Below are 18,781 nucleotides of genomic sequence, written 5' to 3'. Positions count from 1 at the left end.
CTTGTAGCGCCATCTGGCGACTTATCACTTTCATTCGCCTCACGATTAGGGTGCATATCGGTACATTCCGGTACATTAAAGTACTGTACGTACAGTTGCCGCACCCTACTCACGAGTCTTGGATTCATATAATGTTGTCCGTAACAATAAAGTAAATAATTACAGAATAAATCGCTAAAATGGATGATAACCCAGTAGTGCGTCATTCAGTTGTGGTGCCAGGTAAAGTGCTCACCCGCAAACGGGTTGAAAATTCGTGTGAAAAGTGCCCAAAATGGTCAAAAGCCAAAAATATTTTGTGTTCCTTGTTCAATGTGTGTAATGACAATGAATCTAATGCTAACATTTTCTTCCATTTTCACGACTTTTTGCAGAATTGTACTTCCTAATATCGAAGTTTTTATCCAATGGACCGCTCAAGAAAACTGCCAAGGTAAGTAAAAAAGACTCTTTGCGACCCGAAACGTCGATTTCGAGCATCTTCACTAACGCTTCCATATAAATTTCGTGCAGGTTTTGGCCGAGGAATTGGAGCAATTCAAGGTGAGTTTTCTCGACTTTCTTCAACGCAAATCACACAAAAACCAAAACAAAATATTGCACGTGAGCCAAAGTGTAAACAAATAAGGTCCCGGTATCTCTTGTCGCTTGCCTTTTTGTTGCACTTTCGGATGCATCATCGTCCAAACTCGCATCGCCATTGCCGTCGCGTCTGCGAAAATTCTCACTTTCTATTTTTTTCGTTCGCAGATCCTGCCAAAGAGACTCGACTGGACCGGAGAAGAGCACGAGCAGAGCTTCGAAGAACTCGTAAGTATTATCCAAACAAAATTAATGTGTGAAAAACAAGTGATAAGAAGTGCTACGAACAAAAGAACATGAGACGCGTAAATGCAATGAGACAATTTTTCGGTGTTAAAAGTGACTCAAGGAAATTTTACGTGACCATCGGAATGCTGGAAGGTCATAAGACACCCAAATTGTGAAATTAACCTTGAAAAGTGATAAAAATAAGGCAGAAATACCGAGTTCCTTTGTGAAAGGTGTCTCGATGAATCGCCATATTAATTTTTTTTTTCATGTGTATTGTGTACGGTGGAAGTGAAACATTTATTAATGGGATTAGTGAATGAACATTTTTTATCAATTAATTGTTGAGGAGCTTCAAGTCCTTTGGCCATTTGAGGCATTTGACCATTCTGAAGGTCAAAAAAGCCCTTCCAAGGGATTTTTCAAAGAAAAAAGTGAAAATTTTTGTTTATCGCTTTTTTAGTTTTTTGACAAAAAATCAATGGAAAAATTGTAAAAAATTCCAGGAATTCTCTTTGACCCCCCAGGACTCCTTGTCTCATTAATTCTCAAATTCGCCATTGCTAATTCTTAAGAAAGCCAAGTTTTTTCACTTTTAGCCGACTCCTGCTTACATAAAAATTCTTTCAGTGCGCAGTTTCAAATTTTTTTCAGTATTTTCCGTTAAAACTGCTTTAAAGAGCTTTACTTACAGTTTTTCACCTATATTCCGCTGTCGTTTACAACTAAATTTTCTTATTTTTTTACTCTTTGCAGGAAGGAAAATATTGTCACATCGGTCCAAATCACCTTCTGGAAATATGTACACGCATAGGTCCCATTTTGGACAAAGAACTGGCCCCAAGTGTGTCGGGCATTGTGTCTCTCTTGGGTGCCGGTCGTCAAAGTTTGCTAAGAACCAGTCAAAGTATCTCAAAGCCACGTTCGCTGCTGGATAATTGTGCACGATTGCATGGAGCACCTTTATTCGATGTCCCGTGTCGCAAAAACCAGAACAACATAATAAAAGTTTTACATGGACGACAGAGTTCCGGCCCAATTACGCGTCGACTTGCCGTTCCTCCGAGTTTTTACAGCAAATTATCGTTAATACGAACAACCTTAGGCCATCTTACTGCCGTTTACTGCGTTTTGTTTGACCGTTCGGGCAAATATATCATCACGGGAGCCGATGATTTGCTCGTTAAACTTTGGAGCGCGATCGATGGACGACTGCTGGCAACTTTTAGAGGCGCCTCTGCCGAAATTACCGATATTACTGTCAATTTAGAGAATACATTACTGGCTGCCGGGTCACTAGATCGCATTTTACGTGTGTGGGATATGCAAACGTGTGCCCCGATTGCCGTGTTAACGGCCCACACTGGCATGATTACGTCCGTAAACTTTTGTCCGTCGCCCCGAGGGGATTTGCGATACTTGGTGACAACAAGTACCGATGGATCGATCGCTTTTTGGCAATATACGACACCGCGAGGAGGAAAAACTGTTTTCGCCTCCAAACCTATTCAATATTTGGAAAAACTAAGACCGGGACAGGCAAAGATGATTTGTGCTTCATTCTCGTCCGGCGGAATGTTTTTGGCAGCTGGAAGTGCAGACAATCATGTGCGAGTTTACATGATGGCAGAAGAAGGTCCCAAGCGAATTCTCGAAGTGGAATCGCATCTCGACACGGTCGACTCAATTCAATGGTCTCACAGTGGCTTGAGATTTGTGTCAGGCAGCAAAGACGGCACCGCCCAAATTTGGCATTTTGAGACGCAACAATGGAAAAACACAAAGTTGAATATGAGCGAAAGACTGCCAGGCACCCCTGCGCCAGAAGATGAAAATAAAAAATTCAAAGTTACAATGGTTGCATGGGATTTGTCAGATAGATGGATCATTACTGCAGTCAGCGATCATACGGTAATTTATAAATTTTTATAAAAAATAATTTAGAATCATCCTAAATTATCTTTCTTTACAGATAAAAGTGTGGGATTCGACAACTTGTAAACTACACAAAATACTGGAAGGACATACCGATGAAGTTTACGTTTTAGAAGCTCATCCAAAAGACGCTCACATCTGTCTTTCCGCGGGACATGACGGTCAATTATTTGTTTGGGATGTCTTTGAAGGCGTAATTTTGTGTAAATTTAAGAATATTGTGGAACATCAAATGGTTGGCGGAATTTACGATGCAAAATGGTCACCCGATGGTTTAATGGTCGCCGCCACAGACTCTCAAGGTCACATCTTGATGTTTGGCTTCGGAAATGGTCATGAACGCTTAAAGCTGTTGCCAAAAGAATTATTCTTTCATACAGATTATCGTCCATTGATAAGAGACTCGAACTTTTATGTCATGGATGAACAAACACAAACTGCTCCTCACTTAATGCCACCGCCATTTTTGGTTGATATTGATGGGTAAGTGATAAATATTTTGATTCAAACAAGTTATTTTTAAAATTCAATTTTTCACTTTTTTTTTAGAAATCCTCACCAACCAAAGTACCAGACTCTCGTTCCTGGTCGAGAAAACTGCCCCATCGATCAATTAGTACCGAATTTAGAGGCATTTGAGCCACCAGAAAATCAAGCGCGATCCGATATTGATCGTCTCATCGAACAACTAGCCAATAATCAGGGAAACAATCAAGGAAACAATCAGGGAAATCAGGAGCCTGCAAATGGAAATGCAGAAAATTCGAATGCAAGTCGTACTAGAAGCTCGCTAAATCGTTCGTCGTTGCAACAACGTCGATCTGGCGCCGACGAACCGCAACAAGGCCCATCAACACCCCAACCACAAACACCAAGAGCTGGCGGTGCCTCGAATTGGCAGCCAAATCGATCGACGTCAAATGCAACGCCCGCTGAACAGCAATCCACTTTCAAGTTTGTGCGTCGAACGTACGTGCGTCCCATGAATTATGCCAACTTGCAGCATTTACGACAGACAGTTTACCACGCCGGCGTCTTGGAACAAGAGCTACATCGGCGCGAGATGCGAAAACGTCCTGTCATGATAAATACTGGAAGTGCATCGGCATCCAATGCCATTGGGCGAACTCGTGGAAGAAATTTGCGAAATAATAATCAAAGCCAGTCGGCATATCGCACGCGAAACACTCGCGCACGAGAACCTTTGCCGGAAGACGATGAACAAGAAGAGCAAAGTTCATCAAGTGAGAGTTCAAGTGATGATTCCACTGCCATTGACGACATGGATCTATCGGACGACAGCAGCAGTTCCGGGTCTGAAAGTTCCGATTACTCCGATTGGGTTGCAAATGAGCCGGGTCCAGCAAATCTTCAACCACCAAAACGATCAAAGAGAAAGCCCGTTGAACGACGAACCTATTCTCCGACAAATCAACCATCGACCTCTGCGCAAGCCAGCACCTCGCACGAGGGCAACAATAGTCGTGCAAGACGTAAAATTCCGATTCCCGTAAACGGGGAAATACCCGAAATTTATCGCCCACCTGAGTGGTTGAGTGCCGTCATTCCACGCAAAGCTCCTTATTATCCGCAAATGGGAGACGAAGTAATTTATTTGCGTGAAGGACATCAAAAGTACTTGGATGCAGTTCGTTCAAAGAAAGTCTATGATCCTGGAAATCGTTGCGAACCTTGGGGCTTCATGGATTTAGAAGCGCATGCACTGTGCAAAGTCATCGGAATCAAGTATGAAATCAAGCCACCGCGATTGTGTTGTCTCAAACTCGGTGTCATGGAAGATGATGGTCATTTAACGGGACAATCTTTCACAATAAAGTACCATGACATGCCCGACGTTCTGGATTTCCTGGTGCTGCGACAAACATTCGAGACGGCAGTTAGTCGAAATTGGGGTCCCGGAGACAGATTTAGATGCATGATTGACGATAGTTGGTGGATGGGACAAATCGATTCGCTAAATCGATCAACAGAATTTCCCGACTCGCTTTTCATGTGCTTCAAAGTGCGATGGGACAACGGCGAGTTCGAGTACATGAGTCCATGGGATTTGGAGCAAATCGACGAAAATCGAATGCCAACGGAAGTCGGAGGAGCAGTGCAAGTTTTGCCCGAAGAACTAAACGCCACTTTGTACCAACCGACAGCCGAGGAATGGCCGGATGGTGGTCGCGATGCAACTTGTGAACGAATCATCCGAGGACTGGAACAAGTGATTGCTCTTGCCATTGCAGACCCCTTTTTAGCGCCCGTCGATCTTACATTGTATCCGGCATATGCATTCGTGGTGGAGTATCCCATTGACTTGACAACGATCAAAGCACGTTTCGAAAATCGCTTTTACCGCAGAATCACTTCGGCGCAATTCGATGTGCGATATTTGGCAACAAATGCTGAAAAGTTCAACGAGAGTCACAGTAATATCGTAAGACATGCGAGAATCATCACCGACATCTGCTTGCGGATTCTGAGTGATCCGTATCCCGTAAATGTGAATAATATCTATCATCAGTTGCAAGACACTTACGTTTCGTCGGAGTCAGATGCCGAGGAAGAGCCACAGCCAGGCACTTCGAGACCATCGGGATCAAGAAGATCGCGAAGACTTGTCCCAGATGGCGATTGGCGCGCCGAATGTCGAGAGCTGCTTGAAATGATCTGGCAGTGTGAAGACTCGGAACCATTTAGAGAACCAGTGGACACACTCGAACACCCCGACTATCTGCAAGTCATCGAAGCTCCGATGGATCTGCGAACAATTAAAGAAGACTTGCTGGGAGGAAATTATGAAACGCCACTGACGTTCGCCAAAGACATGCGACTAATTTTCCACAATTCACGCAGCTACAACACCAACAAGAGGTCTCGCATTTATTCGATGACATTGCGACTCAGCACGTTGTTTGAAGCGCATATTAAATCAATTATTTACAACTGGAAGTCGGCCAAACGGAGGAGCAAGCAAGGCCCAAAAACACAAGCGCCTGCCAAACGAACATCCACCCGAAGAGCAGCGCGACGATCCGAACCAGGACCAAGTACCTCGAGAATTGACGAGTCTGAGGAAATGGATGTGGATCCGCTTGAAATTATAACGCCGCGAAATTCGAGAACGCGCACGTCAACGCGTCGACGTCGCATTCGAGACGACGAACCAGGCCCAAGTACAAGTAGAAGTACCCGAAATACTCGAAGGAGTCAAGAAGACGACGATGATGACGAAGAAGAGGAAGAAGCTAGCAACAGTTCCAGTTCGAGCGGTGATGACGACAGTGATAACGAAGTACTGGGACCAAATGGGCGTCCAATACGGAAAGTTCGTCAAGCTGCGCAGCAAGAGGAAGCCGTTGATTCGGGAGAAAGTTACAAACCATATGGCAGCGGAAGAAATGCAACGTCGCGAAAACGACGAAAAAGTCGACGCGCTGCCAAAAGTTCAGCAAATTCGACGCCTGTTAAACGCAAAGGCGGCAAAAAACGCCAAATATCCGACGAGGAAGCCAACGAAGAGGATTCCGACAACATATCGGGATTCGCGGACGGACAAGCCAGCGAACAGACCAGCGATGATGACTCGTCGGACGATAACAAGCCGATTGGACGAACGCGCAGAGGACAGAAAACACTTGCTATGAACAATGTAACGGCAGATTTGTCGGAAAATGAGAGAGGGAGACGCACTCGACGATCACGCAGATACGAAAGTGATCACAGCTACCACGAGGAGTCGGCGGCCAAAGCGAAAAAGACATTTGTGCAGGAAAGTGAGAGTGAACATGATGATAGTTTGCACACCACGAGGGCAAGTACGAGACGAGCACAACAATCGTGGGGACAAGCAACCGATAGTTTGGAGGATGATGATGCGCCAGCTTTACAACGTTCCAGTCAACGTCGAACGCGAAATCAACGCAAACCGTCGTCCGAATCGGAGCCCGAGGAAACGAGTATCAGCAAGCGTGTTCTCACGAGTCGCAGTACTCGATCGACGAGGCGAACGGAAATCGATCCGTTGGAGCAACCAAGTACAAGCAGTGGATTCAGCAACAATGGAAGGCTAACGCGTGCCAGACAAGGTAAGAAATGACATGAATTAAGCCCAAAAAAATAACCGTTTTTTATTCCATAATTTTCAAAAATTTTTTGCAAAATTCTAATTTTTTTTTACTCTGTTTTGCAAAAATTCGTATTTTAATTAGTAATCTCTAGTTTTGTTTATTTTTTATTTATTTATATTTTATTTTTTATGCAGGAACATCTACCTCACTATCACCATTTATGGATGCGCCACGTTCGGATGCTACATCTTCGGAGAATCTCACAAGGTCCGGACGACGCATGATGCCTTTACGATCTCAGGTTGGTTTCTCCAATGCACAATCACGTGCGATTTTGCCACACGAAGTGGACCACAACTACGGAGAGCCAAGACGAGCACCGCCTGCCCTTTCGCGCCATCAACGTAGCGTAGATGAACTCGAGAATCAAGACGAAAGTGAGAGTCTTTCGTCACGACTGAGACACCGAACACTCGTAAACAACAGTTTGCGCACGAGCACGAGATCAACGCGACATTCGCAAACAACAAATACCGATCAAAATAGCGACTCAGATGACGACATGCCTCTGAATAGACTACAATCGACGCCAAATGGCACGCTTCAACCAACGAGCAGTAGCAGTGGTAGCACTTTAAGACCTCAACGCAGTACCCGACGTAATCGCATTCCTGATTCAGACGATGATCATCATGATGTAAGAATTTTTTTTTTCTCCTTTAAATTTTAGTTATTTTAATTTCTTGTCTTTGTAGGAGCCTGGTCCATCTTCAGGTCGCAGCACACGAAAGCAAAACAAACGTCCGCACTACAATGAAGAAACTGACGAAGAAAGTGTGAATGGTCAGCGACCAGCAAAGCGACAGGCACGAGAAGTTAGTGAGTCCGAAAATGAGGATGTCAGCATTCAAGTGAGCTCTCGTGGTCGAATTCGTCGTATTAAAGCAAAAGCTAAGGGAATTTTCAAAGAGTGAAACATTAATTAGTTTTATGGCTTATAGAATGTAAACTTAATTTCAATGTATTGCACTTATAATTATTGATATGAACGTTAGTTTAAGTCATTTTGTGTTCAAAATTCAAAAAAAGCATGTAGCTTTTTTTTGTCCATCACATGTTACAAATTAATAAATTATTATGATTACAAAAAAAATTTAATTATTAAAATAACGTGAAAAAAAGGCTCTTTTACGATGCTCTTGTTTTTGAAGAAGTAAGAAAAATATTTTTTTAATATTAAAGTTTTGAGAGTGATTTTGCGATTCAGTCGACCAATTTTTGAAAATTGTGGCTCAAGTCATCTTAGATATAAATCTACATAATTCTAAAATATGCTAAAAAAATTATTAAAATATTGGATTTATGTATATAGTTTAGTGGCTGATTTTCGATTTCTATATTTATGGATACTAACATTTTTATTAATATCCATTAACTTTCACGTGCAAAAATATTAAATTTAATTATTCTTTAATTTAATTATTTAATGCAAAAACAGCATTTACAAAAAATGTCTCAGTCAAAAAAACTATCTCATTCACAAAAATCGAGGAATTACAGGTACATCGCATGTTCAGTTTTCACCTCCACAAAATATTGAAAAAAATCAAAAAAAAAAAACAACCACCGAAAAAGAAAAAAAGATGTTGTGTCATCCAGACACTTACACGGCTGTCGGGGACGGTTTCGGAATGGAGGCTTTATTTTAGTCGACACGATTGAAATTATGAAATCAAAGGTATACGAACAAATAAAATGGCCCGACGCAGGAAAAATAACTAAAATTTAAGATGAACTCGAAGAAAAGGTGCAATAGTAGGAATTATCGACCCATGAAACAGGTTCTCATGTTGCTATAAAAACCTCTGCTAATAATCATAAGCACTACTATAATCGCTAAAAATTTCATTCCCTTGTTATTCAGTTTTTCTCAAATTTTCGTCGTTTAATTTACAACTCGCGTTCTGGAAAGACTACAATATTGATTGAAACGCCATGTTAAGTGTAGAAAAGTACTTTTTGATACATTTTTAAAAATATGTAAAAAAAAATCTTTTTACTTAAATGGCTCGCGCAAATCCAAATCTCGATATCCATCATTGAAGTGAATATTTTTGAAATATTTAAATGCTCAAAAAAAATTAACATTTTATATCCAATTTATCCGAAATTTCCCAAAATCCAGTTTGCAGTGTTAAATTGCTTTTTAAAATTGTTTTATTTATTACATAAGACAAAAAACTTAAAATAATTATCCGATTTAAAATTAAAATAACATAAGCCACAATTTCAAAAAATTGGTCGAGTGAATCGCAAAATCGCTCCTAATGATCCTAATATTTGCATTAACATTTTTCCATCTCTTTCAAAAAATTACTCTCAAAAATTGATATTTGAAAAATTAAAACGAAATGATGAATAAAAAATAATGTTTAATCATTATTAAATTTAATTTTTGATTTAGATATGTATCCATGGACAAATTTCAATGAATGTTTTTATGAGCATTTAAATACTTCTTTCATATTTCACTTGAAATTCAAAAAGCCGATGACTCTCTTATAATTTTTGAGATCAGTCCTCTTAAAATTAAAACATCATTTTTAATCTTCTCTCATTAGTTCAGTAGACTTCGTCGCGAACAGTAGCAAAAATTCAAACGCGCACTCTTATCAGTTGTCTAAAAAAATAATTTTGGAACAAATTGAAAATATTGTTAAAATTTGGTGTGATACTTCCTACTATGTTCCAGTATCTGAAAATTTCACCAAAATGAAGATTTTTATCCTGTTTTTATTTTTGTATTTCTGTAAGTGCCGTGAAAGTGTTAAAAATCTAATAAAAAAGAAAAAAGGATTTAAGTAAAAATATTCCAAGTTCAACTGAAAAAATCATTCAGTAAAGTGTGTGATAAGAATTTTTGACAACCAAAGTAATGATAATATAATTCATGAATGTGAAATTATTGTGAACTTTGACTTCATTTTTTGATGATTAATAAATGAAGAAGTGTTTATTGCTCAATCAATCTTCTTTTTAGTGTTTTGTTTATAAACATGTTTCCCACATGATTAATTTTATTTATTTTCTTGGTATTAGCCGTTTCGTCGTCATTTGATTTGTTTCCGGAGAATGGCAAATACAGTTACTATCTTAAGTCGTTCTTGACATTGGTACCTGACTTGCATAGTCAGCAAAATCCACAGTGGAATTTACAGGGTTTGCTGGAAGTGGATCGCATTGACACTCAAACTTTGGTTTTAAAGGTAAGAAAACACAAATTCAGTGTTTTTTCTAGAACAGACGTACTTTCAATGCCTTCTGTAGATCATCCTTGACGAAGGTTCGTACCCAAGTGATCTTGAAGTTGACATTTTATTCGAGCCGTTTATGGTAAATTACGTGAATGGAAGTGTAAGGGAGGTGTATCTCAATGTCACGGAGCAAATTTGGTCGGCAAACATCAAGAGAGCCGTTGCCTCGTTGTTTCAAGTACAGGGAAACAATGCAGGTGCATTTGTGTCTGACGAAATTGGATTGTACGGTCTTTGTCCCGTGGAGTATTACGTCGTTGAGGCTGACGAGAATTTAAAAGTCTCCAAAACTTATGACATGGATAAATGTACTTATGTTGCAGCTATTTACAAAATTCGAAGGTAAAATTTTTATCTCAGATTTATTTTCATATGTTTAAAAAAAAAAAATTGAAAAAATGGTTTTGAAATATTTTCATACTATGTATATTTAATTTAATTTAATTTAAATTTGTTATTTTAAAAATCATTTCAAAATATTTCAAATTAAAAAAAAATCAAATTCAAATTGGTTAAAATATTGAGAAGAAATTTAAAAAGCGTTCTAAAGATTTTTTTATTAAATCAAAATTTTCTCTTTGCTTCCAGTAATGTTCCGCTCAACGTTTGTCAACCAAATATGCAAGAGCAAACTGTTTCCTCTCGCATTGCCAACTACAATCTAAAACGAGTAAAAAATAATAGATATCTCCTTACGATGATTGAGGCCATGATGCGTACTAATGTACAAACCTTTGAAGCTTATTACCCACAATTCCTGATCAACAGTATCACAATCGTTTTGATGAACCAAACTGAATCAAACGTCAATAAAGAACTTGCTGCTGATTTAATTCCACAATCGTTGACATTCGTAAGTCCCCTAGAAGAAGCTACAGGAGGCCGAAGTGCCAAAAATAGCGATCAACTAGTGTCGAAATGTTTCAAACTACTAATGAAACTGGCTGAAAATCTAGAAACATTTGAAAATATCAACTTTGAAAGTCCTTACAATGAAAAAGCAAGCGAGTTGATTCGATTAATGGGCACAATGGAGCTGTCTGCTTTGAAGCGATTGTATCAGGAAATCGATATTGGCACATCGTATCTGCAAGAAACGGTAAAAAGCTTTGATATAATATGAATTTTTGATTTTAAAATTTCCAAACTTATTTTAGGCAAGAAATCTCTTCATCGAAATGATTCCGCGATGTGGAACAAAAGCAACAATATTATTCACTCGTGATATGGTGATAAATAAAATGGTGAAACCAACCACTGCTGTTGAGCTACTTCTCGTTTTGCCCTTCAACATTGCGGAATACTCGACAGAGCTCATTAAGGAATGCGAAGTTTTTCTTTCGCAAGGACCAGATCGACCAGACGTCCGTCAATCTGCCATTCTCTCGTACTCGATCATGATTTACAAAACATTCGTTGCTGGTAAAATGTCAACGGATGAGTTTGATAGTTATTGCAAGAAATATTTCGACTTGTTTCTGAATAGTTTTGATTTTGAGGAGCAACTTTTGTACCTGCAGGGCATGGGAAATTTGCAACTTCGCAATATCGCAGACTATCTGGAGCCAATTATCAAAGGAAATTACAAACAAACGACCGACATTCGATTTTTGTCCATTTGGGCGACATTTTCTACGGCATATTTGCGTCCCGATAAGGTCTTTGAGACTTATTGGCCTATCTACAAAGACAAGACGCAACCTTTGCAACTGAGAATTCAAGCTTTTGTCATGCTGCTTGTGTCGAATCCATCTCCTGGACGTTTGTTAGCACTTTATGACGTTATCAGTACGGAAAATTGTCCGCATATGATCAATTTCTATCGAACCACTGTCCTGAGTTTATCTGAAACGACATACTCTTGTTACAAAACGATTCAGCGATATCTCTCCTACATGATTCGAAGTTTACCAAAAAAGCCGCTGAACCGATATTGGGTGTCCGGGAACTATGTATTTGATTATCGCGATCGTAAATTCCACATCGGAGCAATGTTGCAAGCTATGTTGATCGGCGATGACAAGACAAATTTACCGATGATGGGATATTTCAAATTTGATACGGAAGCCCTTGGAAGGTTTACCAGTCAAATGGGTGTCTATGTGAAAGCTCGGGGCTTAACGGATGCCATTATCGAGCGCTTGATGAGTTCTAAAAATTTCAAAAATGAAAAACTCAAAGAGATTTTGGGCTCAATGAAATTACCAACAGTCTCAAATACGCCGTTACATCTTGAAATTGTCATCCAAGTCGAAGGAAAATCTGTGCTTTCCTATTATTTGAACCAAACGAGCTTTGAAAGTCTTACCAACGGAGACCGTAAGTCCTTTTTAAGAATTTTCAGCTATTAATAATCAAAACTTTCGTTTTAGTGATCGATCGAATTCAATCACTGATCAAAACCGACAGTCACATCAATTTGCAAAATGTCATGCGGCCATTCCACATTCAATATTTGGTGCCGACGATGATTGGAACTCCAGCTGACATCCTAATTGAAAACACAATTGTCAGTTCATTGCGAGGAAATACAACGCAAAATATGCAAAAACTCACCAGAACCTCGCAAATCGAGTTGCAGTACAATTCCTATTCCGTTACAAAAATCCGCAGTTACAATCCCATACAAGATTTGGAATATGCCACAATTCGAGAGCAAAGTCTCTTACTTTACGCACCACTTGTGAACGAAATTGGCCTCCATTTGGAAAATAATTCTATAAGTTTTTCATTTTATCGACCACCCAAATTGACGACTGGCGTATCATTCAAGTCTCGCATTCGGAATGAACCTTCGAATGAATATCCAATCGCTGAAACTGGAATTGAGGAGAAAATAAAGTCACTGGATTATTTTTTGGATGACTTGGGAGTCAATTTTACCATGGCCATGCAACAAGACTACGCTAAAGAGAATCTGGAGTTTATGTGGGAAAAGGATATCATCGCAAATGCCAAGTAAAATCGATATTTTTAATTGAAAATTATAAATGTTTATTTTTTTAACAGAATTTTAGAGAAATCATCATTTTCGCCAATTTACAAGATGATGGACTTTTTCGGACTTTTACAATTGAACTCGATTCAGATTGGACAGAACAAATATTTTACCTTTTTGGGCAATAACGAGGAACCAACCATAATTGATGGCATTATTCGATGGAATTTGGATGACTTTAGTGCTGAAGCACTTCAGCGCGAAGAAAAAATCTACAATTTCGATTTGTACTTGAATCACAAAACCGCCAGAAATGACCCAATTGTTGCACATCGGTGGAAATTCCAATCACAAGTGTCGACTTTCAAGAATAGTGACTCAAAGAAAATTGTTTTCTCTTTGGAACGCAAAGAACTTGGAGGAACTAAATGGAAATTATGTGTCAAGAGTAATGTTGAGCCTTTTGTGTTCCTAAAATCACCTTTTATAATCAGTAGTGTGAGTAAATATTTTTTTATTATTTTTTAGCAAAGTTTCTAACCAACATATTATTACCAGAATATTGCATTTGGGAATCTAACAACCGCCGATAACTGTCCTGACAAGTCCCATATTGATTTTGACATCAACATTGGAGTGTCTGAGGATGTCGAAACTGAATTTAAGGCAATCGCTGACAACATCAAGTGTCCAAAGGGCATTGTGAAATTTACACCGCCGATTTTCAATCAAAAATGTCCCAAAGAATTGTATCAATATTTCACAAGCATTGGATATTTCGACACAAAAATTAGATTTACACAGGTGAGTTCTAAAAAACTGGCTAAAAAACAAAATTCACTTTATAAAATTCCTCTTAGATGCCAAAATGGTTCCATAACATCGCCAATCGTGTCGATCATTTCCTCTGCGCTTCGTTACCAGGGCAGATAGATCGCTTAAATTTGACTGATAGTGTAAAATTAAATGTTCGTCGCGGTAAAAGTAAAGAAGAGCCCTCTTACGTCACCTTAAATGGCGTATCATTCAAGTTTCCAATCAATTTTGGTGTCGACTGGAAATATGAAGGACGAGACAGATTGAGTGTTTCTTATGGATTCACAAGTAATTTGAATTTTCAACCATATTTAAGATTCTGATTTTACAAGATCTAATTTTAATTTTAGGTGTTTGCAGCTTAGTAGGTGCTGATATGAACACATTCCGCAACAATTATGGACGTCTAGATTTTAATAACATTGCTAATTTCACTTCTAACAATGAAACGTTGATTGCCGCCGATTGTTCCGTTAACTCCAAGTTCGGAGTGTTTGTTGCATACAAAGATAATGACGTCCAAGCATTCGATTACATTAAAATCCTTATAAGTGGAGACGAAATAATTATACCCAGTGGAAATGAAGAACCTTTGATATCGATCAAGCGAGACAATGGAGAAGAAGAGGTTAGATTGACCAAGACAGCACACTATCAGTACCCGAAAGACGATAAATTTTATGATTATCGGTAAGATATTTTTTAATTTTTATTGTAACTCAATAATTTTATCGAAAACTAACTAAATGGGGAAAAATTCTTAAGAATAATTAATAAAATTTGCTCAAAAGAATTTTTCAAAATAAGTTCTCTTTTTTTTTTTGAATCATAAAATTATGAGCATTTTTCATAGAATGATTTTTTTTAAATAGATATGTTCAAATCGAGATCAAAAATTTATTTTTAATAACGACTTGTTTTCAAGTCCCAACTCGGTTTAAAACAAAAAATCATATAAAATTATTGAGTTTCATTTAAAGCTGTGTAATAATGAAATTAAGAGTAAAATTTAATTTATTTTTAGTATTTACATCAACGATGAGTCCCTTTTGGTGTTGGAGGGGGATGTAGTGGTGCAATATGACTTGAAAAACATTGTATCCATTAAAGTTAGCATAGTAAGGCGAATGAAAATGTGTGGTTTGTGTGAAATAACGCACAATCACTAAAGCGAAACATACAAAATAAAACTTTCATTGCAAAATTGCCTGTTTTTCATGAATGGAGGAGACGCCTAGTATTTCGTGTGAACGACCTCTTAGCTAACGATATATTCTCACGAGACTCGCTTGCTCTTTGTAACAATGTGCTATGTTTGTATAGCTACTAGGTATGCAGCTGATAACAATACGAAATTTCATTTTCCAAGTGTTTCCATCCATTCTCGCCGCCGCATGCACCGATAAGCACGAAACTTACATTGTATCCACGAACACAGGCACTCGATACAGTTTTTCTCTATGTGAAAATGAATCACAAAGTTTTTCCTTTTTTAGTTTATATTGAAGCTTAGACGTGATAACACCAAAAATAAAAGTGCGCACTCGATTTATTGAGAGACAAAACAAATATATAAAGAAAAAGAAAATTATCGTGTAAGAAAAAAAAATATTAAGAAAGACACGAAACCGAAAAATTATAACAATCATCTCCTACTTGTTTCATCCACTTTCCATAAAATTTTATTGTTATTACAACTATTGGAGGCACACTTTATTATTACGACATTCGCTTCGTCGTTTTTTCTTGTTTCACGCGAGTTGTTGTTGTTGTAGTTGGTATGGTTTGGGAAATACCAATTTGATTCCTTTAAAAAGAGGCCGATTCCCATTTTTAGCATAGAAATGTACAAACCGCGAAGTAAAAAGGTGAAAAAGGGTAGAAAACAAAAGTCAGAAGAAGATGAAGAAATGAAAGAATTTAATTGATCGGAAAATTAAAGACAATTTCATAGTGAAAAAAGATAATAATTTATCAAAAGAATCATTAAATAACGATAAAAGGAAGAGTTTAAAATGTTTTAAAACAAAGAAAATGAGTGATGACCGTGAAAGTGTTGTAAAAGTTTTACTGCCGACAAAATGTTTTTTCTTTTGAAAATCCTTGAAAAAGTAATCAAATATGAGGATTTGAAGTGTTACAAATACATTTTCTTTGATAAGACCGCTAGATTTTTAAAAATAACTTTTTACTTCCATTTGAAAAAGCAGAAAAAAAAGGTTGAAAATTTCATGAAAAATTATATTTTTTAACCTTTTTCATAATTTTCAAGATTTAATTAAATGATTTTTGAAAAGTTAACATTTTTATCCTTTTTTTTAATAAAAATAATATTTTAACATGAGTTTCCTTCATTTAAACTATTTTCCGAAATTACTGACCTTGACAGGAATTATTTAGTCAAAAATTGACATAAAAGTTACTTTATTTAAACACAATTTTTTTTGGGACAAAAGCTTCAAAAAAAAAATTGGAGCGGCCTAAATTTAATTCTATAAAAAGAAAAATTGGTTCTCAGAATCAACATTTAACACAAAATTGTCTAAAGACATATAATTGTAACATTGCCAGTCAATTTTCTCCTCCTCTGTTAAGCCACATATAGCGCTTTAAATTGCTATTGTGTCTACAAATTTCCTAGTCCATTCATTTTTTAATGGAAAATTTTCATCAATAACTGTGATTGAGATGGTTAACGAGCATTGACGCAAACCGTCATGCTTTGTGAAGTTCTGTAGGTCAAATTGCATCATAGCCCAAAGACTTTTCAACCGGAACTGTAATCAAAATCGTAAAACGTAGGATCCCAGCAACAATATTTTACAACTAACAATCGACTTACTATACTATTAAATTGTTTGTGTCCTATATATCTGTTGTACATAAAGAGACCACTTATGAAGCTATTATATGTAAAATTGATTTCCTCATACCCTTTTGCCATTCATTAAACTACACACATTTCACGTATGTGAGTCTCCTCAACTCTTGTTCTAGAATTAATTTTAATACCCTTAAACATCGCAGTGGGCTTTGTGTCGTGAATGCTTGTTATATTTGTGTCTGATGTTATATATATGAATGGATTCTACAACAATTTTTTTTTGTACTTTACTCCACGTCGCTTATGAATATTCTTTGCTGCTATTATTTTCCGTTATTGGCTCACTCAAAGAGGTTATGACCTTTTCATACCCAGAAAACACACAAAAATTTAAGCGATTTTTTTCGTGAGTTTCTTCTTGAAGAATAATTATTTTGCAATTTTTCGCCGTGTTCTATTAATAAAACAATAAAAAAACACGAAAACTGTGTCAAATATTTTTTGGCTTCTCACACTACTTTTAAGCAATCAAGAGGCGGATCAATATTCAAATTCATTTCTGTTCTGGGGAAAATTTTGGCGCGCGTGTTAAACCAACATAAAAAGAAATGATATCAAAATTATGAATGAGTAAACATTTTTTTCTCAATTTTTTACTAGATTTCTACAAACACAACAACAACAACAACAAAACAAGAATAACTTTATAACATGAAGACATTCAATAGTATTACATAAAGAAAAAAAAAGAGACAAGGCCCATAAAAAAGTCGTCTACACGTGAACAACAATGCAAGCAATGAAAATGTGTAAAATCAATATTGTTACTTATATTACCTGATGGTGTCTTATAAAGTGAATGGAAAATTGTTTCACTGTTGATGTATCGATGAAAAGCAAATGCAAATTTTAATCAATATACAGAAAAGTGTTTGAAATATTTATGCAAATTGTAACTTGGAGTAACCAAAAACTTGTAAATTTTATGATATTTAAGAAAAAACTTCAAAGGTAAGTTGAAAAAAAACCTTTTCAAGGTTTATGACGTAATTTCCTTACTTTTCCTATTCTAAACACTGAGCCACTCCTTAAAAATCAATTTCTCATGTTTGCTAAATAAATGTTTTGTACACAATTAAAAGTCATTCAAATAATCGACTACGAAATGATTACATCGATTTTCAGTTCAATATCCATAAATAGACCGAAGGTTCTGAATTTCTGATACGAATCGACATAAAAAAAAAAGAAAAAAAATTCTAACAAACTTTCTACTATTATTTTTATCGTGTTTTTTTTACGTCGTGCCACATCAAAAATGATAAATGAAGTTATTGGCGTGATGTGTGTTTTGACCACAAATTTACGAAACAGGTCAGGTTTTTAGGAAAAATAAATAAATACAGACAGCAGCGGTATGTCAATGATGCATGACATCGTCCTAAGCTAATTTTAATCAATTTTTGTGTAAATTATTTATTGAAATGTGAGTCTCTCGATGCATTTGATTCGAATATCGAAAGGGAAATTTTATTTTATGACGAATTAATATCGTTAACCACCTAACTGGCTTAAAAAAATATTTCTGTAATTATTTCATTGAACGTTATTTGAACTGAAAAAAGAACAATATTTCTAATTTCTTAATTTTAAACAATTTTTTAGTATCAAAATATTTGCAACAAGTTTTAATTATGCTTTCAAAACTTTTGAGCATTATTTATTGGTGGTAAAAATTTTGCGATAAAACATTGGAAAATGAAATTTAATCGTCTTTCTACCTAATCAATAACTATTTGGCAGCCGTTATTAGGACATTGTATTTAATTTAGATTTTCGTTGTAAATTGATCAATGGTCTGTTGAAAAAAAAAGAAATTCTTTTAAAAGAAAAAAGCTTGAAAAAGTAGTCTTATTATTTCAATATAAAAACTGCGAAACTTAAGAATATTTTTTCCGTAAAAGAAACACACAGCAGGTTATTATTCCTCTTTGTATCCATTTTTTCTGTCATTTCGTTCATAAAACGACAAAAAACATGTAAAATTCCACTAAAATTGGCATTTTAT

The 18,781-nt window shown here is 36.8% G+C and overlaps 2 protein-coding genes across 2 annotated transcripts; both read left to right on the top strand.

The window, feature by feature from the left end:
* Positions 1-100: 100 nt before the first annotated feature.
* LOC134833194 (bromodomain and WD repeat-containing protein 3) lies at positions 101-7,939 on the top strand. Its single transcript, XM_063847436.1, has 9 exons — positions 101-222; positions 375-433; positions 514-543; positions 751-810; positions 1,567-2,721; positions 2,783-3,228; positions 3,295-6,839; positions 7,016-7,518; positions 7,577-7,939. Exons 1-9 carry the CDS (start codon positions 180-182, stop codon positions 7,793-7,795), a joined length of 6,060 nt encoding a protein of 2,019 aa, XP_063703506.1. The 5' UTR covers positions 101-179; the 3' UTR covers positions 7,796-7,939.
* Positions 7,940-9,461: 1,522 nt separating this feature from the next.
* LOC134838357 (uncharacterized) lies at positions 9,462-15,083 on the top strand. Its single transcript, XM_063853870.1, has 11 exons — positions 9,462-9,630; positions 9,921-10,087; positions 10,149-10,477; positions 10,724-11,234; positions 11,293-12,454; positions 12,508-13,093; positions 13,145-13,571; positions 13,632-13,877; positions 13,934-14,177; positions 14,240-14,579; positions 14,914-15,083. The coding sequence occupies exons 1-11, from the start codon at positions 9,594-9,596 to the stop codon at positions 15,056-15,058; spliced, it is 4,194 nt and encodes a 1,397-aa protein (XP_063709940.1). The 5' UTR covers positions 9,462-9,593; the 3' UTR covers positions 15,059-15,083.
* The last annotated feature ends 3,698 nt before the right edge of the window (positions 15,084-18,781 follow it).

This window comes from Culicoides brevitarsis, chromosome 1, assembly GCF_036172545.1.
Source record: "Culicoides brevitarsis isolate CSIRO-B50_1 chromosome 1, AGI_CSIRO_Cbre_v1, whole genome shotgun sequence".
NCBI classification, from domain to species: domain Eukaryota; kingdom Metazoa; phylum Arthropoda; class Insecta; order Diptera; family Ceratopogonidae; genus Culicoides; species Culicoides brevitarsis.
This window is presented reverse-complemented; position numbering and strand designations above follow the sequence as displayed.

Bases quoted from the DNA above. Each gene is read 5' to 3' on its own strand.
- LOC134833194 (XM_063847436.1), top strand. From the start codon at position 180: ATGGATGATAACCCAGTAGTGCGTCATTCAGTTGTGGTGCCAG. The intron at 434-513 runs GTAAGTAAAAAA...AATTTCGTGCAG, and splicing joins CGCTCAAGAAAACTGCCAAG to GTTTTGGCCGAGGAATTGGA. The intron at 811-1,566 runs GTAAGTATTATC...TACTCTTTGCAG, and splicing joins AGCAGAGCTTCGAAGAACTC to GAAGGAAAATATTGTCACAT.
- LOC134838357 (XM_063853870.1), top strand. From the start codon at position 9,594: ATGAAGATTTTTATCCTGTTTTTATTTTTGTATTTCT. The intron at 11,235-11,292 runs GTAAAAAGCTTT...AACTTATTTTAG, and splicing joins CATCGTATCTGCAAGAAACG to GCAAGAAATCTCTTCATCGA. The intron at 14,580-14,913 runs GTAAGATATTTT...ATTTATTTTTAG, and splicing joins GATAAATTTTATGATTATCG to TATTTACATCAACGATGAGT.